The sequence below is a fragment of the Phoca vitulina genome, unplaced genomic scaffold, assembly GCF_004348235.1.
Source record: "Phoca vitulina isolate PV1807 unplaced genomic scaffold, GSC_HSeal_1.0 scaffold48, whole genome shotgun sequence".
Taxonomy (NCBI): domain Eukaryota; kingdom Metazoa; phylum Chordata; class Mammalia; order Carnivora; family Phocidae; genus Phoca; species Phoca vitulina.
In genome coordinates, this window is record NW_022589751.1 from 9,083,020 (window position 1) to 9,109,870 (window position 26,851).

Here is a 26,851-nt window from a genome sequence, read left to right on the forward strand (position 1 = left end):
GATGCCTTAATGAAATGCCATTCAAAACTACCTCACTGTTTAAGGTACACGTGGAGGTTCTAAAATTATGTAAACAACATCCTCTACACTTCTCTAGAACAAGTGCCAAGTGTGGTAAATTCTGATTGCAAGTTGGTGACTGAATACCAGTTAGCCTGAGCGAAGTTACCAATGCACTCTTTAACCTGACCGGTGACAGGAAGTTAGTCACAGGTTGACTCCTCCCACAGATGATTACATGACTTATAATTAACCAGTTTTCAACTGGTCCCTCATGGGCTGTCTTTGCACGTCTTGCAAATGCAGTTTGAATCAGTTGTCAAGAAGTCAAGGTCAACCACAGCAAGTGCCTCCAAAGCTGGAGGAGGAAATGGTCTTCTAAGCCCAGGGAATCCCAAGCACAGGTGGGGTCTTCTGAAGTCAGCCAGGAAAGGAGTATCAGGAGGAGGCAGGATGTTTTCTTCTCGGCACACTGGGACTCTCAACAGCAGATGTGTTGATGGAATTCACAGTGGATGCCTTAACCTCCTAATGCAAGTAGGCATGGGGGAAACCCGAAGTGGCAAGGAGAGCCAATGACCCAGAGGGGAGGCTTGACAGGAGAGCCAGTGACCCAGAGGGGAGGCTTGATGTCTACTAGCATGGTGACAAGGATGCTCATACTCCAGCTCCCTCTGTGCACTGCTTCCTGCGAGTTCTTTTTCAGGCCTGACATCCGTATTCTCAGGTTTCCTGGCTGACCTGTCCCTGGCAGACAGAAAGCAAAAGTCTCCAGCCAGCGCTGTGAGTAACAAATCAGCCATGGCCAAGCTTTTATCCTCACTGCTCAATGTGGACAGAAGACAGCCTGAGTCTCTGGGACACAGTCACATTGTCTGGCACCTACCACAGCACATCCAGAAATAGAGGAGTGACCAACCCAAGGGCTGGCCTCTTGTCCTGGAGGAGCAAGGGACAAGGAGAATGAGTATGACCAGGCATAGCTTGAGCGGTGAGTGACTTCAAAACCTTAATCTTCTCTCAAAGTCCATGACTGATAACACTGTGGCCAGAATCAAAGAAGCATCTTTCCACCTTCTTGGCTGAACTTCACCAGATCCATACCTCCAAGACTAGATTTTGAGTTTTTGTTTGAGGAAAAAAAAACTTTACACTGGTTTAGGGCAGATTCACAAGGTGCTGTTGTTATAAAACACATTCTTAGTTCCTGTCTTTCACGAACATTGATGTTACTTCTTCATGTGCAGGGCATCCTGGAACTTGGTGCTGGTGTATCGGGCGTGAAAGCCTTTCCTGTTGATGGTGTCGTCCGTGTGGAAGTGAATCATCAGAGAATCTCCTGCAGAGTAGATCTCTTCCAATGGCTGAGGGAAGGGCAAAAGAAAACCAGGGGGATGTCAGGTCAGTTGGCTGTGGCTGGAGTTGTTTTTTTTTTTTTTTTTTAAGATTTTATTTATTTATTTGACAGGGAGAGACACAGCGAGAGAGGAAACACAAGCAGGGGGAGCACGAGAGAGAGAAGCAGGCTTCCTGCGGAGCAGGGAGCCTGATGCGGGGCTCGATCCCAGGACGCTGGGATCATGACCTGAGCCGAAGGCACACGCTTAACGACTGAGCCACCCAGGCGCCCCGATGTGGCTGGAGTTTTAAATACAGAGGATGAGACAGAGGTTACATGAGAACACAGGCAGGCCGGCGCTGCCATGGGGCATCCCGGGCATCAGGGACACGGAAGGGCATTGACAGAGCTCTTTCTCAAAGGAAAACATTGCCAGTTCTGCTCCAGAGAAGAGCCCCCCAGGCCCTGTGTTTTCAAAGACAGTCCTAGATGCACAGCTCACATGGAATCTATGGGTTATGAAGGGCACAGACGGGCCGGGGGCTGCTCTGAGCGCTTTCAGATCTTACCTCATATAAACCTGACAAGGGGAGTGCTATCTCCATTTTACACTTAAGGAAACTGAAACTCAAGTTCACACAGCTAGGCAGGACCCCAGCTCAGGTCTTTCTGACCTTGAAGTCACCATTGGGATAGATCTCCCAGTGGACCAAACACCGAAGCCCACGCTCGCGGCCTATGTCCTGTCCAAGAGCGAAACGTGGCACGGCGCCTCTACATTTGTCACGGAGGTTTCCCCAAGGGCTCAGTGAAGGGGGGCCAGGCTCCGAGGCTGCTGTCTGCCAGGGCGCAGTGGGACCCAGCTGGGCTTCCCACACAACTCACTGCTCGGGACTCTCCAAGGTTTTCCTCTGCACATGGGCCCCACAGTCTGAAAGACTTTATCAAAGGCATGGCATTGGTCAGGTCACACTTTGTCATCCTTTCTTTTGGGGAGGGTGAAGGAAGATGATGGGAAATTATTCAGAGACCGGTATAGATGCCATTTTGAGGTTCTGATCAGCGCGAGAAGCACTTTTGACTCCAAAATGAGCTGATGTAAATTCAGCCGACAGCAAAGAAGCTTTGCCCTGTCAGCCCCGGAGGCAGAGACAAGGAGCGGACAGGGGCGCAGGGGGAGCGTGACCAGGACCCTGTACCAGCCGCGGGTGCCAGCTTCTAGGTCAGGTGCTGGGGAAAAGGGACCAACCAGGCCTGCCCTGTCCGGGGGAGGTGGCTGAGGAGAGAGGGGACAGTGAGGAAAATGATGAGGACCCGGAGCATGAGTCTGTGTTTCCAGTGAGACTCGTCATTCCCGCGGGCATTTGGAGTCGCCCGGGGAGAGAACGGTGAACATATGGGATATACAAAAGCATGATTTAAAACAAGTTTTAAAGCCTCAAGGCCAAGTAAAAATGGAGGTGGGGGGAGGGTAGGGAGCCCTTCGCAAACACGGGAGGAAAATCCTCGAGGAAAGCCGGCTCTTACACAGCCTGCAGCAGTAGGGGGCGCTCCTGATGGGCTCCCGGGCTATTCCCCGCCTCCTCTCTGGATCCCTCTCTGGACCCCTCTCCCCTTCCCCAGTTCGCTCCAGCAGCAGCCCCTCCTGCGCCGGCACCCGGTGTCTCCCGCTCTGAGTCCTCGCGCCTCGCCCCTGCTGGCAGCCCGCGCACTCACGCCAGAGCCACAGAAGCGGCCGAGCCTGGGGGCCGTGCTGTCGTAGCCGTCGTAGGCCTCCATGTAGTCATAGCCACAGTCGGCCTCCTCCTCCACCTCAAAGGTCCGGAAGATCAGCTCGACCCCGTAGCCGTCCTCCGCCACGATCACCCAGTCGCAGCGGGCCTGGCTCGGGTAGTTGTTGTCCCCAAACTGGGCGTGGGAATACAGCTCTTTGGTCTGCACTTCAGCCTTCAGCCTGCCCCCGCACTCTGGAGCAGAGGGAGAGAGCCGCCCCGTCCGCTCGGCACAGAGTCGCGTGGGCCACCCCCGCCCGCTTCCCAGCCCCGGCCTTCTCCCTTCACGCCCCAATGCCGGCCAGCTTTCTCTACGAGGCCTCGCGTGTGCCCTGTAGGAAAGTCTGGCAGGTTTCCTCATCCCATTTTACAGACGCGTAAACAGAGGCCGATAGGTCCTAGTTTCAGGGCTTACTGGGGGGTCCAAATTGGCCCTTCCCAGGAAGGTCCTATGTTCCTGGATTGGGTCACAGAAGGCCTCTGGGGAATTCCTGAGCAAGCTACTGAAAAAAGCTGGCTGGCTGGATCTCTACCACCTAATTCCCTGGAAGTGCTAGAAGCACCAGAGAAGGGCTCCCGGGCCCCAGCTACTTACTGTGATTTGTAACTGTTGCCAACAGAGGGCACCAAAAGCACATCAGAACCCCTGGTAAACTCAAACCCAGAACCCTCAGGTTACAGACGACTTGCTCCTGCATCTGACAGTGCTGAGTATAGTCTGACTTTGAGGCTCCTGGGGGTGTCACAAGTGAGCTGAGCCTCATACTTTGGGCTTGTATTCTGTAGAGCTGGCTTCTGAGTTTGTGACTAGGACCCTAACTCTGGTTGTCTGGGTCCCACCCTATCTTGTCTAGGCCACTAGAGGCCACATAATATAAATGGATACATGAGAGTGATCTCATTAGAGAGATTAGAAAGTGCCAGAAATTCTGAAGGCAGTTTCCTCCACTGCCTGTCCTCAATGTGCTCCACGCCCCCAAGACGCCGAGCTCCCCGAGGTCCAGTGACACTGTTAGGCCCAGCCGGCCCCCGGTCCTTCCTGACTCCCAGCTCTTAACCCCACGTGCTCTTGCTGAGAATTTCCTCCAGGGCTGAGCTGTCTTTGGGAAATGTCAAGTCCCTGAGATGTGACATGTTAAGTGGAGGAAAAATAATGGGTAATAGAAACATTTTCCGTTTTCCAGAACTGGCCCTTAGAGCGTGACAGGGGCTGTTCTCCACCCCTCAGCTCCCAGATTTTGGGATTTCACGGACCAGCAAGATTACAAATAAGTTTTGGAAAGAGGATGGGAGGAAGGGAGGAAGGGAGGGTGGGTCGGAAAGAAGTGTGGCACCAACAAAGGGTGGCCCACTTTAAATGTTATCAATTAAGGACATTCAAAGAAAACAACCCTTCCCCCTACGGCTGCCCACGTTTCATGGTTAAAGGGACGGCTGATGACGCACCCCCCACCCCCGTGTCGGCAGTTGTTCCTGCTTCCATCACCATCTGTGTCCAGCCCCTATGGGCCTCAGCGGGCTGCGGGGCCCCCGGCCCCCCTACCTGTGCTGTGCACCGCCTGGAAACCTTTCCTCTGCACAGAGGCATCTGAATAAAACCTGAGGAAGAGGCTGCTGCCTGAAGCCACCACGGGGTCCGGTTTCTTGCTGCCACAGAAACGGCCAAGGATGGGGGCCAGGCTGTCGGGCCCATCGTACAGCTCCAGGTGGTCGTAGGCACATTCTTGGTGCTGCTCGATCTCAAACTCGTTAAATGTCTGGGGATAGAAGAGCAGAAAGGGAAGCAGGGCCCTGGTGCTCAGCCGGGGGTGGGGCCGCCTCCCCGGGGGCTGGGAGAGGATGGGGCGCACGGGACGTTCTCTCGTGGTCCCCGGACAACCCTACGAGGTAGTCACAGGAACGACTGCTGCTATGAGCACTTTGCAGGTGAGATGGCCGGGTTCCTACAGCTGAGATGCTTGTGGTCATCCCTGCTCCTTCCATCCCACCACAAGGCTCCTTCTCACTTAATGATGACAGCAAAGACCAAGGACTCGAGCTGGGTCAGGAGCTGTTTTGAGTGCTTTACAAATATAACCTCATATAATCCTCACGCCCCTGTGCTGTGTCTACTGCTACCATCCCTTGGATGGGATGAGGAAACTGAGGCGCAGAGCAGTCAGGTGACTTGCCCAAGGTCACCCTTTACGGATGAGGAAACTGAGGCGCAGAGCAGTCAGGTGACTTGCCCAAGGTCACCCACTGGTAGGGCTGGGCCATGACCAGGAGGTCTGGCTGCAGAGCCCCTGCCCTCAACCTCTGTGCTGTGCGATCCTTCAGTGCAAATGACAGGATGAGGCTGTAGGAAGTGCACACTGTTCTTCATCTGCATCCTCACAGTGGCTGACATTTGAGGAGAGCTTTTTTTCCTGCACAGAATCCTGTGCCAAATGTTCATGAACATTTTCTCACTTAATTCTGATGATGTGAGGGAAAAGCTAGTATTAGACCCAATGTGCAGAAGGGGAAAACTGAGTCTTAGAGAAATGTCTTGCCCAAGCTTACTCCTCCAAGCTAGAGGAGGCTGGACCTGGACTTAGTCCCCAGCCAGCCTGACTCCAGCCCACACTCTTAACCATCACCAGGCTATACTGTCCCCCTCCTCCCTGCCCCCTGAAGACTGTCCCCCAAAGCTGGCCAGGGGAGCTCCTCCATTCCAGGCCATGCATGAAGCTTCAAAACCCCAAATGTAGAGCTTCTTAGGGACTGACTGGGCAGCTGAGTGACCGATGGCCTGCCCACAGCTGCCAGGGAGATGGGAAAGGTGAGAGGGGACAGTGTTAAATGAAGGCTTGGACCAAATGACGGAGCAGGAAGAGAGGCCATTAGTGGGGGACGAGGGGGAGTCTGAATTCATGAGAGTAGCTGGAGAGACAGGACAGAGATGGAGGTGGAGAGGGATCATCAGCAGTGCGGGCTTTCACAGGAATGACAAACAGTAGAAACAGGCAAAGCGCTTCACACCTTATAGAAAGGGAGCTGGGTTTGGGGGTGGTATAGACACAGTGGGCAGGAGCCGGAGGGGAGACCAGCAGCATCAGGGTGGGTGATGCAATGGGAGGGACACACATGGGACACCCTGTTGCTGTCCCCATACAGTGAAACACCGGCTTCTTGGGAAGTATTCAACTCACATTTTCTGGTGGCAAAAAAGAGCATGATCAGGATATCCACCATACACTTCCCAAGGAAGTTTTTTTAAAAACTAGCACATACACGTATGAACGTCTATAAAGCTGAGATCTGGTCTCTGGCCCCAGTGATCAGTTGCTTTAGTTCCTTAGCACTGTAAAGAAGGGGAAGACGTTCGGCAACTACGAAAGTCTTGTGGCGCTTGGACAGAAGCGCGGCTTCCAGTTGTGCAGGCTGCGCGTTCCCGCCCCCAGGGGGCGCCATTCCCCCGCCGACGCCGGAGATGTATGTTGCCATTGAGAACCTTCTCCAGCAGAGGGCAGCGTTGGGGGGGGGGGAAGCATTACCCTAAGGCACTTTAGTTCACCCTCACCCAGATTCAAGGCTGTTCTGACACCCAGGAAAGCCGCCGAAAGCACTTCCCACATGGGCAGCCGTACCTATGAGGGGCCCGCTGTGAGCACCCTATGGTCATGGGCTCTGCCTTCGCCACCCCTCGCTGCCCCGGGCCTGGCACAGACAGACCCCAGCACCCGCGCTCTGTTGTGGGCGTCCGTTCACCCACCTGTCCTCCTCACCGCTCTCACCGGCCAGTAAACACCCTTGCAAGTCGCCCGCTATCGTCCGCTTATCATCACGTTCTCCTTTATTCTCTTCCATTCTCCTTGCATTTTTGGCCCATACTTCAGAGGACCATCCCTATGCCTTCTGGAGAGCTTACAAATCTCCAGAGTCAGAAGGACCCATTTAAAAACCTTCTGTCTGGAGTATACCTTCTCCAGCCGACAAGAGGGTTTGTTTTACACTCCAGGAGCTGGGAGTCTCTGGGGGCTGAGAAATGAGACTTGTACCAGAGACTCAGTTCTCCTCTGAAATAACCGAGCACGGTGCGCACTCCTACAACCATATGCATGAGAGACTTTAATTTTTTAATTCAAGAGAGAATTAGCATAACTTAACGTCTTATTGTTAATTTTTTTAAATGTAAGTTATGGAGGAATCTGAATGATAATCCATTCGAGAAGTCTGGGCAAGAAAAACGATCTATATTTTTCCCATGCATATCCATACGTTATTGTATGTGCATAGGAAATTTCTGGTAGAATTTACAAAAAAAGTTCAGAGATGTCATTTCTGAAGTGGGCATGGGGGATCTAGAAGGTTTTGATTTCCACTTTCCAACAATCTGTACTGGTTCCTTTTTTTTAACCTTGGGAATGTATCGCTTTGTCAAAAATTACAGCTGGAAACAACTGAATGTCAGCTCTCCCGATCTGTGCAGACAGGTACTGCTGCGAACAGGTGCTATTTAGAGAGCTTTTCTTACCACCACCTCTGAATTGTGCGCAGCTGCCCCACAAGGGAGGCTTCATTAACATCCCCATTTTCCAGATAATGAAACCGAGTTCTGGAAGTGTTGAATAACCTTCTCAAATTTCAGAGCTGGGAAGGGGCAGAGCAGAGACGCAACCCCCTGTCTGTCTGAAACCAAAGTCCGTGTTGTCCGTCAACTATGAAAATGACTCACGAGTTTCACCCGGTGGCCCGCGGTGGAAGAGATGTTCCAGGTACACTCCCTCCGACTGGGGTACTTGTCGGGCCAGTTGGGGCTCGCCAGGGTCCCCTCTGCACTGCTGATCTTGTGCGCACAGCCAGCTGGAGGGGGGTGGGGAGACACATGCAGAGAGAAGCGGTTCATTTGTGGGCAGCACCGGAGGCCCTCTGGGGGAGGATCCGTCTCTCATTCTTATTTGTCATGGGGTCATGATCAAATGTGGGGGCAGGGCTCAGCCTGAGTCAAGTGTCCTCTGGCCAGAGAGTTTATTTGGTTTTGCTGCTTTCCTAGTGGCAGTTGAGACCACAGGCACTGGGGTCACATGGACGTGGGTCACACCGCCTGCAGGCCGTGGGACTTGGGCACTTACCCAAGCCTTGGTGTCCTTATTTGTAAAAGGGGTGCCGACTTCGTCGGGGGATATGTGGACTAAATGAGATAATACATGTACAAGTCTTAGCAAGTGCCCACGAAGGTCTTCACTCCGCCTTCCATGTATATTTCCTTTCAATTTTCAAAGCAGTTTCATTTGGCGGCTATGGATGTTGCCTTGGCTATATGGTGCTGTTAGCAAAGGGGGTCCCACGACTTCTCAGGGTGCAGTGTTTTGGTCAACAGCTAGAAGGGGTGCTGGGCACGACGCTAAGCATTTTGAATGCATTCCCTCATCTCATCCTTCTCACTTTGCAAATAAGAAAATAACTTTAGAGAGGGTGAGTGACTCGCTGGTAAGGGGCGGGGCGGGGACTTGAACCCAGGCCTGCCTTTGGTGTAAATGATTAGGAAACAGAGGGAACTGAGGATGTGCACCCCCACCCCCACCCCCATTGCCAACGCTGCCCTGTGGCTGCAGGACAAGATGCCAGAGGGGGCAGTTGAGGGCGGGTCAGGGGAAGTGGGAGGGGGTAGGCAGCAGCTGAAGGGAGGTTCCTGCTCAACGCTGCCCCCACTCTGCAGCCCCACAGGGGACAAATGTCAACAGGGGCAGGGGCTCAGCGTCTGGGACATTGGCTGCCACCCCTTGGAGGAGCCCATAGGAAGGCAGCCACTGTTCGGCTGGTGGGACCTTAGTGGGGTTAAATCCCTCCGGGCCTCCCCCACGCCACGGGAGGCAAGTCTTGTTCTGGCCCACGCCCACCTCACAGGAGTGTGACAAAGACTTTTAAGTTCCAGAATGATGCGTCCTTCCAAGTTCTTCCAACCTGCTTCCCAACCAACCCACGACCGCCCATGTCCTTGTCACAGGGCTGGGCTTGGAGGGTGGCCGCACCCTGCTTCTGAAGCTGTCTTAGCTCATTCTGTAACACCCCGGTAGGCCTGGTCAGACTCTGTGCATCCCCGTCAAATCTCCTACCTTTGAAATGCTTCTCCCAGAGAGGAGGCGTGAAGTCTTCATCCCTTCCCTCCCTCTGACCACCTCTGCAGGGCCCTGTGCTGGGGCCAAGGCCTAGAGGCCTGTGTGCTTATCAGAGATGTTCAAACACCCTTCACAGGGCAGGGGGAGGGAGGCTCTTTCCAGAATGCCTGGACATTCAAAGGCATCTGGCCTTGAACTTCCAGTAGTAAATGAAGCAGGGAGCAATCTTTTTTGAATTCTATTCTACTATTAGACCTGCATATGATAAAAAATATTATGACATAGATGGTTGATATTTATTGACATGTCAAGTGCTTAATAGATGCCAGATTGTCTGAAATACTTTCTAGGCACGCTTTCATTCACTCCTCATACACCTTTAAGAAGAGGGTCTGTTTAGTCCCTTTTAAATAGAAGAAACGGAAGCTCAGAGAGGTTAAGTAACCTGCCCAAGGTCACACAGCCGGTTAAGTAGCAGAGTCAGGATTTAAACCTAGGTGGTAGCCTGATTCAGGAGCCTGGGGGCGTACCCGTTTTGCAATAGTAACCCCATGAGGGTACCTGAGGGCCCCGAATCCTCCTGAAGGAGGGTGCTGCCCTGGGGAACACCGCCCTGCGGCAGGCGGGAAGGCAGACGAGGAGGGCCCCTTGCTCACGCTCTCACACACGTGCACTCTCCGGCAGCCACGGCCAGCCTGGCCTCCCAGTGCAGCCTCACCTTCCTTGCAGTCGTGCCCGTTCTCGTGGAGCCGGTACCCGTTTCTGCACCGGCACAGGTAGCTCCCAGACGTGTTGACACACTCGTGCTGGCACCCGCCGTTGTCCTTGGCACACTCGTCCTTGTCTGCGGAGATCGACAGGCTCTCAGGGGAAACGCCACCTTGGGACTCCCCTCAGACCTCAGAACTCCACTCAGAAGTAGCCTCTGCCAGGGAGGCTCCCAGATTGCCCTGCCCTGGGGAGTCCCCTTCCTGGGGTGGGTGGGGGCAGCATCTGTTGGATCGTACCTGGTCCTGGTCTATACTGAATTCCCCACGCTCCTACAGCACTTGAATGAGCATTTATGTCCTTTAACCCTGCTGCCCGCCAAAACAAGGAGCTCCTTAAAGGGTAGGCTGATATTAAGAATAGTCATGGTAACAATAATAAAAGTAACTGCCGTGTATTGAATATTTATGTGATGGGCAATTCCCGAAGCACTTTTTATACAGCATGCAACCTGAGGAGCCAGGTGCCTATGCCCCCCTTTTACAGGTAAGGAAACTAAGGCTGAGGACACTAACATGCCCCAGGGCCACTCAGTGAGCGAGCAGCCTGTGTGACCCGGAAGCCTCGGCTCCTCCTCCCGGACCCCACGCCACTTCCGGCCTGTGGAGTAGGTAGGCCTTCGGGCCCCGGGCCAGACTGCCGAGCGCCGGTCCTGCTCTACCACTCCCAGCTGTTGTGTCCTTGGGCAGTCCTTGACTTCTGTGCCTCAGTAGCCTCACCTGTAAAATGGAGCCAGTATGTGTCCTCACGTCATAGGGTTGTTGGGAGGAGGAAATGAGTTAGTACAGGGAAAGTACTTGGAACAGCGTCTAGCTGAGAGTGTTAGCTTGTATTTGTTACGATGTCCGAACTCAAGTCCTAGCTGTTGTCACTGTGGTTCTTGTAGCTCAAGCCAGCGTCTTCCTGTGATAACCGAGGACCGGCCTCCCTCCCCGGCCCCCGACACCGGGATAACTCCGGGGGTCAGTGGTGTCTCCCTGCCCTCGCCAAACCCTATGGTGAAGTGTCACCGAACACTTGGTGTTTTAGTTTCATGAGGACAACGAAGAATCCTTAAAGAATAAAGAGATGAAGCCCACCCAACACTTAAGTACGGGGACCACAAGCTAGTTAGAAGCCAGGAAGGATCCTCCCAAAGCCTTCAGAAGGAGCACAGCCCTGCCCACACCTTGACTGCAGATTTCCGGCCTCCACAACCGCGAGAGAATACATTTCTGTTGTTTCACACCACGCACTTTGTGGTAGTGTGTTATGACAGCCCTGTAATAATATAACCAGCAATATAAAAAATCCCAGATCCAGGCACGCCCGCTCCCAGGTGGAAGTTTTACTGCGAGGGGAGGGGCGGTGGGCAGAGAGAGGTGGGCAGGTGCCCCAGAGCCTGCGAGTCTGCACAGCCGAGGCGACCCGCGACCTCGCCTCCAGACCCGCACGCACCTGAGAAGAAGTGGGCTCTGAAGCCGCGTTTGGAGACCGTGTTGTCCGACTTGAACTCCACACGCATGTTGTTGCTCTGGGAGGTGATGACCTCGGGCATCTCTGAGCCGCAGAATTTGCCGTGCAGCCTGGCGTCGGGGGACAGACCACTGCGTACCTCCACGAAGTCGTACTTGCAGACCTGCAAGGGAGCACCATGGGGAGCCCCCTGGTACTCCCACGGCTCCACCCTAGCCTCCCTGCAGGACCCCCTTCCTGAACACCACACCCTGCCCGGTGGCCAGACCAGCTCAGCCAGGTCCAGTGGGAAGGTCCTTTCAACACTTACTGGGATCCCTCTGGCCCAAGGTGCAGACATGGGGCACTCATGCTAGCATGCTGCTTGGGGCGGGGGGGCGCTCTACCTGGGCCTTGGCTGACTTGGTCATCCCATGACCACTGCCCAAGGGAGGGGACAGGCAATTCACACCGTCCTCGTCTCCAGCTGCATCTCACCCCCTCAGTTCCCCTCACCAGGACGCTAACCCTCAGACTCCTACCCCAGGGGACATACTTGTCTTGACCACCTCCCACCCCCAAGACCTGCCTCCTCCACCCTGGTCCTGATTCTTCTTGGATTTATCAGTGACAAGAGAACCAAAACATCACGTCTGCAGAGGGTACGCAGCTGAAACCACTACACCAAACACTCCCCAGACTCTGCCCTGCAAAGAGTCCCTGACTGCAGGAAGCGACCTCCCCACCTGCTGAGCCCCTCGCTGCTTTGCAGCCCTGAGCCACATCCCAACACAATCAGTTAGAGCGCAGAAGCATACATCATTGCCTTCCAATTCAAACACTTCAAACTGAAGGGAGATCCGGTACTGAGCAGGGGCCACCACCTGCCAGACGCAGTTTTTGTTTGTAGGATACTCCTTCGGCCACCCAGGGCTGGTGATGGTCCCGTTCAGCTTGGTAATAAAACCGCCACAGGCCACTGCACGGGAGAAACAGAAGCAAAATTCATTTGGTTTTAGTTCCAAGTGACTGCGATTTCCCCCAAGCAGCAATAAGCCCTGCTGTTCTTTAATAAAAAAAAAAAAAGTTTGACAATCTGAACTGATTAATCCAGCATCCTTTCTTTTAGTCTGCTTCAACTGAGGATTTAGAGGGATGACGCTGAGGACAAGCCTTTACCGCTTTGTAAAACGATGACAATGCATCTGTGCTTACCTGTCACTCAGTGGCAGAGTTGGGGACTCCACATGACTTGGACCAAAGGAGACTTAGGAATGTTTGCAGTAAGCTATGCACCTCACCTGGCTTATATGAACAAGCAGCATCATGTGGGTGGGCAAGGAAAACGGAACACCAGCCCCGTAGAAGTGGAATGAATGAAATGAGCAATTAGTTACATCACGCGAAAGTGCTCATAGTTTTTCTTTGCTTTCATTTTTTTATCTGAATAATCGTGTGAATTGTGTCTAGGGTGGAGTTCTTATAATCTGGGCAGCCCTCTCACATTTGTGACTTGATGGAGTTGTTTTTCCTTCCAAGAGCCAGGGGCACCCTCCATCACAAATCACGTCACCTCGCAGCCAGCCCACGGTCCCATCTCATCCCCATTTCTCCTAAGACTGGCCCCTTATCCCTTCCCATTCTCGCTTGGCAGGTCCAACACCAACCTTCACACGTCTTCTTATCGGCAGCCAGCTCGTAGCCAGGATCACATGTGCACTTGTAGCTGCCCAGAGTGTTCACACAGCGCTGCTCACACCCGCCATGATCTGGCCAGGAACACTCATCCACCTCTGTTGGAGAGGAAGGGGACCCCAGCTAAATCATCACAAAGTCGTCTGGTCTGCTCCCCATCTCATTCCCCATCCCAGGGTGCCTGGCAAATGTCCTCTAAGAACAAGAACGGCTCCTGGTGACCCCTCCCCGGGAGGCTCACGTCCATGTCTCAGAAACCTTGAGCAGCTCTAGCCAAAGGGGAGGTCTTGAGAACATAAGAGTAACTTGTTAGGCAGAAGCAGGGTTCCTCTGGAGGAGATCAGGCCTGGATGATTTTGTTCTTTGAAGGGTTCAGTCAGGGTATACAGTGTGATTTTTTAAAAATCTCAGAGGTCCCTCACCAAAAACGTCATCAGTTTTAATGCTATGGAATTGGGGTTCTCCCCAAATATAGAACTTCGTAGGGACATTAAGTGAAGGGTAAGAACAAAGGGACACATTTCTAGATGAAGACGTAGAAGAATTTTCTAGAGATAGAACCAGAACTTGTGATTTTGTATGTTAGAAATAATCCGAAGCGGTGTGCCCAGGGAGATCTTCAAGGTTACAGAAGACACTGAGCTCTTAGGTTAGTCAGCACTCCCCCGAGAAACTGCAGGAAGAGGCCACAGTGAGACTGAGTTAGCAGGGGACTTGGATGGGATTCGGTGCTGACAAGTGTCTAGTGATATGTTTGGGGCAGTTAATAGCAGCAGGTAGGATGCCAGGAGAGCCGTCCCGAGGAGGAACACGGGGGTAATTGGAGAATCTGCCTGGAAATATCAGCCCGTGCATCACTGGAGGAAAGAAAAACCCAGGCCGTGGGCATCTCCAAGAAGAGGATCGGAAATAAAAGGAAAAACTCATCATTTTCTGGTGCCAAGCTCTGGTGCATCTATCCCTGAGAGGAGAGGCTGTGGCCTCACGGAGCCAGAGGGCCGAGCGAAGGGACAACAAAACCCTGAGGCATCTTCCAAAACAAGACAAAACCAAAAAAGCCCAATCTGGGAGGAAGAAAGGGTGGGGGTGGCATTGGTTCATACCACCACGGAAGGTAGGAAGAGAGCAAGCACAGGGTCGGCCACAAAATCTTCAAAGCCCACATTACACACAAAATGGGAGAAATCAGAACATCTTAGAGTTGGTAAAGACCCAGAAAGACCCCCAGTCCTGCCCTCACGCAGCGATCCTTTTAATAACATTACTTATGGATGGCTTTGCAGACCCTGCTCGAAATCCACCCAGAGATAGGATTCTCGCTGCTTTTCAAAAGTATTTCTTATCCTTTGAAATGTGAATTGTCAAAATTCTGGCCCCTTGCAATGTCCCTCCACTGGTCCTGCAGCACAAGCAAACCCTTTGACCGGGCTGACTCCCTCTGTGCTGCCCCTTCCCCACTCAAACAGACCCATTTCCTTCCAGCCTTCCTTGTCTACAGTGCACAACACACTCGTCTACCTGCTCGCTCTTCACTGGGTAAAGAACGGCATGTGAATATCCCATCGTTGCACATAGTGGGCAATAAACTTAGGTAATTGTAAGAGTGACGTGTTGTTGGACTCAGCCAAAGCTTAAATAAATTGACCAGTAGGGGAACTGAGTGTAGGAGACATGCTCTCGGCAGGGGGTTGAAGTTGTCCATGGCCTCAAATAAATGAAATATGAAGTATGCTAAAATAGTAACAATCTTGCAATTACTTATTGCTTTACAATAGGAAAAGCACTTTCTTTGGCATTTGCTAGAAAGTATAGAAGGAGGGAGAATCAATAATAAGGAAAAATGGAGAGTCCTGGCTTCTAGAGTGAGCCAGACAGACCTTGGTTGGATCCATACTGGATCTTGCCCCCAACAAATTGGGTAATTTAACCTCTCTGAGCCTTCCCCCTGCTTTAAAATGAAAGTAGTACCTGCTTTTAGGGTTGTGGGGGCTGAAAATGATGTGTGTGAAGTCCCTAGCATATAGACATCCAATACACAATAGATCTCACTACAGACAATAGCGAGGTTGCTTTCGAAATCCCAGTGGGTGGAGAGACACAATGATGAGGGCAGTGACAGGATAAGGTTACCTGGGCATACCTGAATCAGGTGAGAGCAGAGTAGTACAGCCTGACGAAGGGAGAGGGACAAGGCAGAAACAGAAGGAAGGACACTGCATCAGAGATGGGCCAGTGGGGGAAGAAGAGATGGGCAGGAAGGCAGCACAGCAGAGTCAAGAAACTGGCAGGTGGGTGCAGGGGGAGGGCAGAAAAGAATGATGGGAAAAGCCCATCAAAATAGACCAAGATAAACACGGGATCAAGTCGGGGGCAAGGGGGAGACTCTGATGCTAGAAGATGATATGGCTATGGGAAGGACACACGTTTGTCATAGGCAAGAAAGGGAAGACCACAGATGAACAAGTTTCCGGGTACCATCTTAACCATGTGGGGTTGAGAGAGGATGGTAGATTGGATTTGGGACTAAAGCAAAGGGAATATAGTTCCTCCAGGGACTAGAAGGGGAGGATGTTTGTTTGGCCCAGGAAGGTGGGTGAAAGCTATAGAGTTATATCTGAGCTCCCTCTAGCAAGAGCAGTGGGATGTTTGGACATTTTCAACCCTACTCCAACTTGGATGGATGACATGGAAGTGTACTATGTGCCCTGCTCTCAGTGGGAGCCTGGGTGTCCTTGGAATCACCTCCACACTGTGATGAAGTAGCATCTGCTCCAAGCCCACAGATTCACACTTGCTCTGGGCTACAGTGGTCAAGGCCAAGCCTCCTAGAAAAATCTGGGAAAGTGTGAGGGGTAGGAGAAAAAGCTGAAAAGGTAGGGCTCAGCCTTGCAAAGTGGTAGCTCTGTCTTCTTTGCCTTCTTCAAGCCGTATTAGTAAAAGAAGGAACCATTCCCTGCTTAGATAATGAGATGGCTCAGGTAGGATGCCAACAATTGTCTGCAGAGAGTTAAGGAATGAGAAGGCAGGGCATATGTGTAAGCTTTTGAAGAAACACCTGCAGGAAGCCAGTCCCCCTCATCAACACCCCATGGTGGTCCTTTGGCACTGGGACAGAGGAGTGTGGGGAGCAAGGTGGAATCATATTCTTTATGTGAGGAGTGTGCGACCAAAATGGCCAACCCTCAAATGCCGCCACCTCCGGCAGTAAGGGGCGATGAGCTCTGCCTGCTGCCAGGCCAGTGGGCTGTGAGAGACACGGCCATCCGGCACCGGGAGAGGGATGCAGAGGCCAACTGGCACCTTGGTCAGTGCCGTGCTCCATCTGGGCTCCGGGCAGAGCCTCCGGCCCACTGGCACCAAGGCAAGAGTTTCTTTCTCTTGGTCCAACTCTTCTGCATGGACTTTGCAGCTCATCTTCCAGTTTCTTTCACTGGAGAAGTCCTGACACACGCACTGGGCTCTGTGGGTTCCCAGGACAGCCTATTGATGGCTTTTCTGGAAAAAGGCTGGGCAGAGGAAACTGGCCGTGTCCAGTCCCAAGGCCTGCACTGACCAATGTGGTCACCATCAGCCCGTGTGGCTGTCAAACCCTTGAAATGTAGCTAGTCTGAATTCAGCTGCGCTGTGAGTGTAAAAAGACACTGGATTTCCAAGACTTAGAATGAAAAAAACCCATAAAATACGCCATTAATGTTGTGTATATCAATTACATATTAAAATGGCAGTGCTGCGTGCGATGGTAAATGGTCATAAAATTGATATATTGGGTTAAATAAGATATATTCAAATAATTCCACCTGTTTCTTTCTTGGGGGAGGGATAAGGTGGCTGCTAGACAGTTTAAAATCACATGGCTCACCTTTGTGACTTGCTTCCTATTTCTGTCGGACAGCATTGCTCTAGACTGTGGTCTCGCCTCAATCTTCCTCCTGGGGACCCCAAAAAGGAGGCAGAGAAAGCAGCAGGAAGCCCAACCCACAGGTGAGGAACCTGAGCCTCATGTGCTCTTTGATCTAGTCATTCCCTGCCCCGTGAGTATTTACTGAGCCCGGTGTGGGCCAGGTGCTGGGAGCACAGTAGAGAACAAAGCAGGTATGACCCAGTCTCCGAAAGGAAAACTGACCTGCCTGAGAGCAGACACCTGTGAGGGATGAAGGCAGGACAAAAATCCAAACCTCGGACGCTACATCCAAGGCCCTTTCCCCCATGTCCCCATGGGACCCAGAGGGCAGAAAGGTGACAAGTTTCAGAATCAAACCACAAACACTAATGAAAAATTGAACGCCCCTCGCTTGACTTGCCGGTGACTTGCACGTCTCTGTAGCGGGAAGAATGCACTGGGGGGCCCTGCAGATCCTGGGTCTGTTCGGCTCTGCCCCCTCAGAACTTCCATTTCCTCAACTGCGAAAGGAGGGTGATACTAATGCAGACCACGGGGTGGTTCTGAAGAGAAAGTGAGATCACTCACGTGGGTTCTGGCACACTCAGTAGAGTCCTTTTTCTTCCCTCTAAGAGGCCCCCCAAGGCTTCCACCAGTCCTGCTTCCTCTTTTAGGATTCAGGGTCAAGCTCACTGACATAAAAGAGACGCCAAGCCGGGCCTGTGCATTAAGTTAGTGTAGATGGGCCTTGGTTAACACCTTCATGGGCATCTAAAGAGAAGTTGGCAAACTGAGAATTGAAATGCCCTTGAAGTGTGAGGATGGGCACAGTGCCCCCCCCCCCCAAGGTTGAGTGCCTCCGAGGTCCACACATCAGCGGCCCGGCCACCGCCCGTTTGCCTTAGTCCTCTCTCACCAACCTGAGCTCTTGAGGACAGTGACTGTGCCTTCCTGTGTCCCCAGCACCTAGCACAGCACCTGACACATGGCTTGATGACTGCTGAATGAATGCTGACTGTGGCAGAAGGAGAAGATGCTATCTTCCAACTGCAAACGCAGCTGGTTGTCGTGGAGACCTGGAGCCAGCCAGTCGGTGCCTTACACGCCAGCCTAGCTTCACAGAGGGATGCACGCCTGTCCGCGGCCTCGCCTGGCCTCGCCTGGCCTCGCCAAAACACGCGGGGGGCTCAACTAAATTTAAATTGAAGATGAACATTTCTTATCATTTCTCAGCCACGTATGCAATATTTGGGACATGCTTATACTAAAAGATCATTCTTCATCTTACATTCAAACTTAACTGGGCATCCCTTTTTTTTCTTTAATCTGGTAACCCTGATCTCCAGCTTTAGCCAGTCCTTTCAAAAACGTGCATCACCATTAGAAGCAGCACCAGGAATGAGGTGTGGGTGGGTTGGTGCCACTGGGTTACTAACTCCCCAACACCTAATTTGCAGAGCGGAGGGTGGACGTCAGAGGAGGAGGACAGAATTAGAATAAATCCTTCTAATCATTCGTGACAAGTGGGAAGCAAAATCTGGCCTCCTGGAGCCGTCCACATCTCAGTCCCTGGAACTTGTGAATCCGTTAGCTTACTTGGCAAAAAGGACTTTGCAAATGCAATTAAATTAAGGGTCTTGAAATAGGAGATGATCCTGCATTCTGTGGGTGGGCCCAATGTCACCACACGGGTCCTTATGCCTGAGAGAGGGAGGAGGACAGTCAGGGGCAGAGAAAGAGATGTGGCCGTGGAAGCAGACGAGTGACACAGCAGGAGAAAGACTCAACTGTCCAGAGCTGGCTTGAAGACGGAGGGGCACCCAAGCCAAGAAATGCAGGGGCCTCCTCCAGATGTGGGAAAAGGCAAGGAAATCCGACCTCCAGAACTGGAAGATGAGAAAGTTCTGTTGTTCTAAGCCTCCACGTTGGTGGTAATTTGTTACACCAGCCACAAGAAACTGATAGCAACCTTTTGTGATAGCAAGAAGAAATCGTCACTTCCTTTTTTACCAGAGATAACGATAACCACCTCAAAGACTCCTTCTTTAGCAAAGACAGTTCATGGGACTAACCATTAGACAGTGTGCATTTGCTGACACGGTTTCATTTTCTCCCGACAGCCCTGCTATAGCCTCGTGTGTCATTTCTAGAAGTGGATGATTCGGGGTTCAGAGAACTTGGGTCACTTGCTTCAGGCCACCCAGTGAGCGTGGCTGCTGCTGGGTCACATGTGGTCTGGGCCGGGGGTGGGGTGGGGCGGGGCGCAGACTGTGAATTTCCAGGCATCTCAACCACAAGCTGACCTGCATTTGAAATACACTTGCTGCGGCCTGGCTTTTTCACTTGGGAAAGAACTGACTCAATTTTTTCCTCCAATTATCCACAGCATTATGATTCTTGTTCTGTTTCTGCTTGGGTTTCACTCTTCCAGACACCGCAAGACCAAAGAAGAACCCCACACATCACACATCTGTGGTGCACTCCCCAGCTTATAAAGTGTCTCTACAGCCATCATTTCGGTGGGGCTTCACGACAGGTCAGGTAAAATGGGCAGATTTCTTCCCCTTGTTTTACAGGGAGGAAACCTGAAGTGTCGGTAAGGATGAAGAGCTGCCTGCTCAGGCTCACGGCTTGAGAGGGTTTCCTCTGACACCCATGCACTTACGTAGAACCTGCGAGAAAGGGCTAAAGAGGGCAGATGCAGAGAGTGGGAGTAAGAGGGACCAGGATTTCTGGGCTGACACAGCCAGGAGTCCTTGGAGAAGAGGAAAAGAGGGGAAAGCGGCTTCTCCCTGGACGTGAGTGGTGCCACTGACCGAGACCTCAGATGTGGATTAGCTAACACCATTCGGTGGGTGCTGGTGCGCTGCCGGGCGCCCGATCACAACGCGCTTGGGACCATCCAGGCCTCCCTTTTACAGTGTGGTCTGAGGGGCTTCCAGAGCCTGAGAGGAGAGACCTGCTCCGACAGAGGAGTCCTGAGTAGCCCCTTCTGCTGGGGCCAGGAATGCGGGCTTCCCATGCCATTCTGGGTCGCTTTCAAGACTCTCCAACACAGCAGGTCCCCAAGACCACATGGAAGCTTGTTCCCTGAGCACCCCTCGCTCTCCTCCCCACCCCCACCCCCCTCAAGGGGAGACTTGAAGGCCGGGAGCTGGTGCGTCAGCAGCTAAAGAGGGAGGCTCCCTCTCCGGCCCACATCGGGAATGCGAGGCAATGCTGTAGAGTTTGGGCTTAGGAGTCAGACTGCACGTGGATTCTTGATCTGTCACTTAACTACCTGGGTGACTCCCAAGCAACTCTTCTCAACCCTAATCAAACGTGATCCAAACCCAATGCATGGGGTTATTTTGGGAATTAAGTGACATCATGTCCAGCAAGTACTTTGCACAGTTCCTGACACAGAGCAGGTGCTCAGTTAATGAGAGTGACTACACGAATATTTATTATCAACGCTCAGTTTCCCTGAGGTTTACTAACTTGACCTGGTAAACTTATTAAATCTAGTTTCCAAGTGCAGTGGCAGAACTTTCTGCCCTGTAGCAGCCCAGGCCCTGCCTGCTCCTGAGTCAGTGGTGAACTCGGTTAGGGGCAGCTCGAAAATGGGTCACTGCCTTCTCCCCGCAGGGAGCCTTGTTTGATGCTAAGGTTCCATATGGGTTTTGTGATTCTTAAGCCGGGGGGGCAATACCTCTTCCTGTGACTAAAAATGGAAACAAACTGCTAATTCATACCCTTGAAAAAATTGGCTGCAAAGCCCGCTTTATTGATAGAGCCGTCGGACGCAAACTTCATCCACATTCTGTTGGAACTGGATTTCACATCTTCCGGCTTCTCGTAGCCACAAAAATGGCCAATCAGGGCGCTCTCTTCCGTGGGGCCGTCGCGGATTTCCAGGTAGTCGTATGCGCAGCTATCATGCCTTTCGATCTAAACAGAGAAACAGAGGCAACGTGGAAGATGACGGATGGTCCTGTTTTTTCACGTAAGAAGGGAACTTAAATAACACTCTAAAAAATCTGACCAGGAGGCAGAAGGACCCAAGCGTGTCCTGGGCTCTCCAAGCTGTCCCCCACTTGTGGAAGCCCAGGGAGAACCAAACTGTGCAGACTAAGAGACGATACACAGGGAAGAACTGTTCTCCACAACTTCCTGGGATCCCCTCCTAGACTTTCAGTTCCCCTGGGTGGCGGTCAGAAAGGAGGTGGACGCAATTTCAAAGTTGGCAAAGATTTTGATGCCAAATGTCCAGGTACAATGCACCGTGAGCTTGAAATGGTCTCTTAGGCTCCTGTTTGCAACCCACAAAATGGAAACCCATCTTTATGGAGCAGAGTGTCTAGCAGAGTTGACATTTACTTCATTCTCGGGAAGAAAACCCGAGCAGTACTCACCTCGAAAGCTTGGAAGGTAAGCCCCACGTGAAACCCTTCCGAAACCGTAATCCTCCAAACACATTCCTTGGAAGGTCTGTAGTCATCCGGGTAGTTGGGAGATTGAATCTGACCAGCATCTTTGTTAATGTCTCCCCCACACGTAGCTTTAGAAAGAGAGCCAGGAGAAGAGGAATGGGGTCCCCGGTCAGACCTTAGGAAGGAAATGAGTGGCCACCCTTATCACCACTAGGTGGCTCCACGTGGCAACATTTTCATCTCCATCCAACTGAGATTGTGCCTCCGGAAAGGCACAATTTCATTTGTTTGCAACTCTGGATTTTTTTTCATATGCAGAAAATAGCCAGGTAAGGCAGCGGTTCTCCACCTTTGCTGTGCATCACGATCACCTGGGGTATGTTCCAAGCTGTGGAAGCAGGGGTCACAGCCCTACAAGTTCTGAGGCATGGGGTCTGGGGGAGCTCCAAGTAGCAGTGAGTTCCCCAAGTGATTCTAACGTAGAGGGTAGGGGACCGCTGACACAGAGGGACGCACATGTGTGTGCGTACGTGCACACACACACACACACACACACAGATTATTTCTTTTATAAAAACAAAATCTTGGCCTCTCCAAAATTATAATTTACCCAATATGTGGAACAAACTTTAGCAGAAATGCCCTGGGGGCAGTTGCCTGGAGCCCAGACTTATTTGTTTCCTCAACTCAACCACCAAGGTGGCCTCGGAGGCCCTTTCAAGAAATGTAGTTGTAAATATCCTGATGTTGCCCAAAGTCCTCTTTTCATCAATGAAACAAACAGAGGCCCAGAGAGGTTAGGTCCTTTGCTCAGGCTCACACAGCTCTTCGGAGGCTGCTCTCCCGGGCTCAGGGTTCTCTACCCTGGGCAGCCCCCCCACGCAGCTGCACTGGAATGGAGTTCAGCGGGGTGGTGACAGGTAGACGACACCTGTCCTGAAGGAGGCACAGCTGGCCCCTCTGCTTCCAGAGTGCAGAGGAAGGGGCCCTGGGGCGGGGGGACGCCTCAGCCCAGCCCCTGTGGGGGGTACCCCCACCCTCCTGGCTCTGGCAGCTTCCACGCATGCCTGGGGGGCGCTGCATGTGAAGGTCAGGGCACATCAAGGGCTCCCCAGGGGGCTTCTGTCGTCGTGAACACACCTTCGTACACCGCGAAGAAACCCCTGCCCAAGATGCCACTGCTGCTCCGGAACTCCACCCAGAGCCGGCTGTCCGTGGAGGTGAGGGGCTCCGGGACTTCATCGCCGCAAAACCTACCTGGGAAGTGGAAAAGACTGGTCAGGCTGCCGCAGCCAGCAACAAGAGACTCATTACAGACCCACAGGAAGCGGCGTTTCTTCAGTGGCGCTCCAGGTGAGCAGGAACCTTGGCCGTGGCAACCCATCCTGTCAAGCGCATACAAGAACAAAGGACGGAAGGAGGCAGTCACGCAGCCTGTGTGTCTCTTCCAGGCCGACTTCAAGAGCATTCCAGACTCCAGTCACTAAAGTACCCAGAGTAAGCCCGGGCACCCCCTCCTCTGCCGCGTGGGTCGGGTACGGGTGCTGCGGGCGTGGGGGGTAACGGTCTGAGGCAGCGATGAACATTTCCTCCCTCGGTATTTCCTACTACATACGTGCCCTTTTTTGGGGGGCGGCATGCCTTTGGGAAGACACTCTGCTTTCCTTGCCTCAGAAAAGGGATGCCAGAGAACATATGACAAAAAAATCAAATCTTCTAGGCTCTTGAATTTCACAAGCCTAGTCACAATTACAAAGGTTTGGAAGAAGACTCAATGAGTGAGAGCACATTCTTCCATTTTCACCCTTGTAGTCTTAGAAAGATTGCTAGGACAGATGAGTGATGGACCCAGGGAGAGAGAGGATTAGAGAGGGGACGATGGACCCTCTAGAAGGACCCCGTATGCTGTCCCACCCTGAGCTATGACCCTTGATGGAAAAGGATGATAGAGACCCTGAATGGGTTTAAGGATCTGGGAGAAGGACACAAAAGCAAAAATGGACTACTGGGACTTCATCAAGATAAAAAGCTTCTGCACAGCAAAGGAAAAAAATCAATAAAACTAAAAGGCAACCTACGGAATGGGAGAAGATATTTTCATGACATAGCTGATAAAGGGCTAGTACCCAAAATATCTAAAGAACTTATCAAACTCAACACCCAAAAAACAAATAATCCAGTCAAGAAATGGGCCGAAGACATGAACAGACATTTCTCCAAAGAAGACATACAAATGGCCAACAGATACATGAAAAAATGCTCAACATCCCTGGGCATCAGGGAAATACAAATCAAAACCACAATGAGATACCACCTCACACCAGTCAGAATGGCTGAAATTAACAAGTCAGGAAGCAACAGATGTCAGCAAGGATGTGGAGAAAGGGGAACCTTCTTTGTTGGTGGGAATGCAAGCTGGTGCAGCCACTCTGGAAAACAGTATGGAGGTTCCTCAAAAAGTTAAAAATAGAGTTACCCTACAATCCACCAATTGCTTTACTAGGTATTTATCCAAAGGATACAAAAATAATTATTTGAAGGGGCACCTGCATCCCAATGTTTATAGCAGCAATGTCCACAATAGCCCAACTATGGAAAGAGCCCAGATGTCCACAGACAGACATTACTCAGCCATCAAAAAGAATGAAATCTTGCCATTTGCAATGATGTGGATGGAACTAGAGGGTATTATGCTAAGCAAAATAAGTCAGTCAGAGATAGACAAATACCATATATGATTTCACTCACATGTGGAATTTAAGAAACAAAACAGATGAACATAGGGGAATGGAAGGAAAAATAAAATAAGATAAAAACAGAAAGGGAGGCAAACCATTAAGAGACTTTAACTATAGGGAACAAACTGAGGGCTGCTGGAGGGGAGGTGGGGGGGGATGGGGTAAATGGGTGATGGGCATGAAGGAGGGCACTTGATGGAATGAGCACTGGGTGTTACATGCAAGCGATGAATCACTAAATTCTATTCCTGAAACTAATACATTAACTAACTTGAATATAAATAAAATCTTTAAAAAATAATAAAAATTAAAAAAAAAATTAAAAAGGATCTGGGAGAAGGACAGAACTGTGCCCCCAGTCATTGGGCAGAGCCTGAAGGGGCAACAAGATCTTAGATCCCCATAAACCTGGGGTCAGAATAGGAGCATCGACATGGTTCATCCAGACATTAGGCCAGGAGACAGGCATGCAGAGTTCTTCAGACAAAAGGGGTATGGAGGTGACTTTCCCATAGTCCAGAGGATGTGGGGAGCCACAGGACATCACCCACTGAATGTCTTCTAGGCAGATGTGGACTCGGCACTGATCTGAACTGGCCTAGAATTGAGACAAGAAGGAGGCCCAGCAGCCACTTATGATTCTGTGCTCAGACAGAGGGCTGGAGACCAGGCATGAGGACATCCAGCAAAGACAGCTGGGATGGCAATATGGATGCGTCCCCTGCCACCATGCCTTGGCAGAAAGTATATCCCTTATCGGACCCCTCAAGGGAAGAAAACACAATCTGACTGAAATTAACTTCCCACTACCTGATAGAAAGGGGCTCATAATTGCTGTTGGAATTCTGTTATTGAAAAAATACAAATAAATGTATATTCCTCAGACACTCGGATCCAAGTCTGAAATTTGGATCTTCTACAGAGGAAGAGGCCGATGGCCATGCCTTCCCAGTGTATAGTAATCCTTGACTCCATAATTCCTAATGCCATCTAAAGATGGCAGCCACGGCAGGACAGGAATGGGGTTGGGGCGGGACATGAGCTGAGTTGTACTGATCAGTTCACAACACAGACCAGTCAAGGTCTATTTGGACTGGAAGTCATGGTTCTCTCAAGCACTGACTGCAGAGTCACTCAAAAATCCATTTAATATTGGGGAGATGGGGAGTGACTGTTAATGAGTATGAATGTGTTTTCTTTTGGGGTGATGAAGATGTTCTAAAATTGATTATGATGATGGTTGGTTGCACAACTCTGAACATACTAAAAATCATTGACTTGTTTACTTTAAATGGTGAGTTGTATTATATGTGAATTATATCTCAATATTTTTTATGTCTATTCAACAGATATTTAGTGGGTACTCCCTTATTGCCAACACCACTTGAAGTTATAACTCTCCTTTCCCTTCTGAGAAATGGGGGGAGTGAGGTTTAGGGAGGAATAAAGACCACTGTGGACATTTCCTGATGGCCAACTGTGGATACATTCTTTGGGGAGACATGGGGTAGAAGCTGCTAATCTTCTGTTTCCTTCCGATTCTGGCCACCTGCAGCTCTTTGGATTTGGTGAGCTTAACATTAAGTGAGATGAGCTGAAACTTCTGCCAAGAATTTGGCAAGGAACAATCCATCAGAAGCCTATAAATTTTCAGTAATGGTTACTCTGGCATGGCCAATGAGTGTCAATTAATTCTTGGAAGCACCACGTAAGCGTGGGGAAGTATTGCTTACCAGTGAGGAGACAGGGCTGCTGAACAGCATTGCAACAACGTGGGGTCACAAAAGGAATTCCTTCTTAGCCAAACCAAGTTTCAAGTCCAAATCTCTCCTTTTAAAACCCCAGCTGTCACAGCCGCTGGAGACTGTTTCCAAAAAAGAGAGGGACTTCCCATACCTGCCTTGCTGCCTAAGAACCCAACCGGATGAGATGAACCACCCACCATTGGACCATAGGACAACCCCGGTCTGCTCACTACTCTGGAGGAGGGAGGAATTACTGCAAATCCAGACTTGGTAGGATAAATTACAGATTATTTCTAAGTAACTTCTCTCCCCCAATCACCGTGTAACTCTTAACTAAAACCCTCTACTTTGTCCCCTGACTCTTTTCTCAACACTCTCATCTCCACCGTAATGGTTCTAACGAAAGCCCTTTGTTAGCGAGCATGACACTGTCCTAAGCACCTTACGCAGATGATCTAACTGCATCCTGCTCCCCCCTGAATTAGGTACTATTAGTAATCTAGGTTATGAGAAAACCGAGGATTGAAGAATTTGAGTTGAGTTACATGCATTTTTGAGTTACACTCAAAGTTGTAAGTGAAGCGGGACTTGAACCTCGGCAGTCTGGGATCTTGACCTTCCTCATCAACTTTACCTCCTACTTCATCAACCACGGCCACCATCATCAAAAGGAACTTCTCTGTCTGGGGTGGGATTCTGGACACGGTCCGCTTTTGGATGAACAGATATGAAATCTGCTCTCTGGGAATGTACACATCGTTCCCGGTTTGGACACAGACATTTAGGAACAAGGATCAAAGCCTCCAACCATACGGAGAGCTTGTGGCGATGCCAATCTGGCTGTCTGACTCCCGCCATCGTTTCTGCTCATTTGGGAGACTGCCCCGGCCCAGGGAGCCCCAGGAGTGGGGCCACGCGACACCGATTGGCCGGCCTGGTCTTTCTGAACTTCCCCCCCCCACTGCAGGGAATGGGGGGAGAGGAG

At 51.3% G+C, this 26,851-nt stretch overlaps 1 protein-coding gene across 1 annotated transcript in view; it reads right to left on the minus strand.

Moving 5' to 3' along the window:
• Window positions 1-283: 283 nt before the first annotated feature.
• The window catches only part of TLL2 (tolloid like 2), a 126,106-nt gene continuing 99,538 nt past the window's right edge, over window positions 284-26,851 (minus strand). The window contains exons 11-21 of the mRNA XM_032432519.1: window positions 22,524-22,640; window positions 21,366-21,511; window positions 20,706-20,901; window positions 13,064-13,189; window positions 12,215-12,375; window positions 11,400-11,580; window positions 9,913-10,038; window positions 7,811-7,938; window positions 4,655-4,868; window positions 3,056-3,306; window positions 284-1,364 (exon numbers count right to left, since the gene is read on the minus strand). Of these exons, the coding sequence (XP_032288410.1) occupies window positions 1,230-1,364; window positions 3,056-3,306; window positions 4,655-4,868; window positions 7,811-7,938; window positions 9,913-10,038; window positions 11,400-11,580; window positions 12,215-12,375; window positions 13,064-13,189; window positions 20,706-20,901; window positions 21,366-21,511; window positions 22,524-22,640 (1,781 nt within the window). The 3' untranslated portion in view covers window positions 284-1,229. The remainder of the gene's footprint in view (window positions 1,365-3,055; window positions 3,307-4,654; window positions 4,869-7,810; window positions 7,939-9,912; window positions 10,039-11,399; window positions 11,581-12,214; window positions 12,376-13,063; window positions 13,190-20,705; window positions 20,902-21,365; window positions 21,512-22,523; window positions 22,641-26,851) is intronic.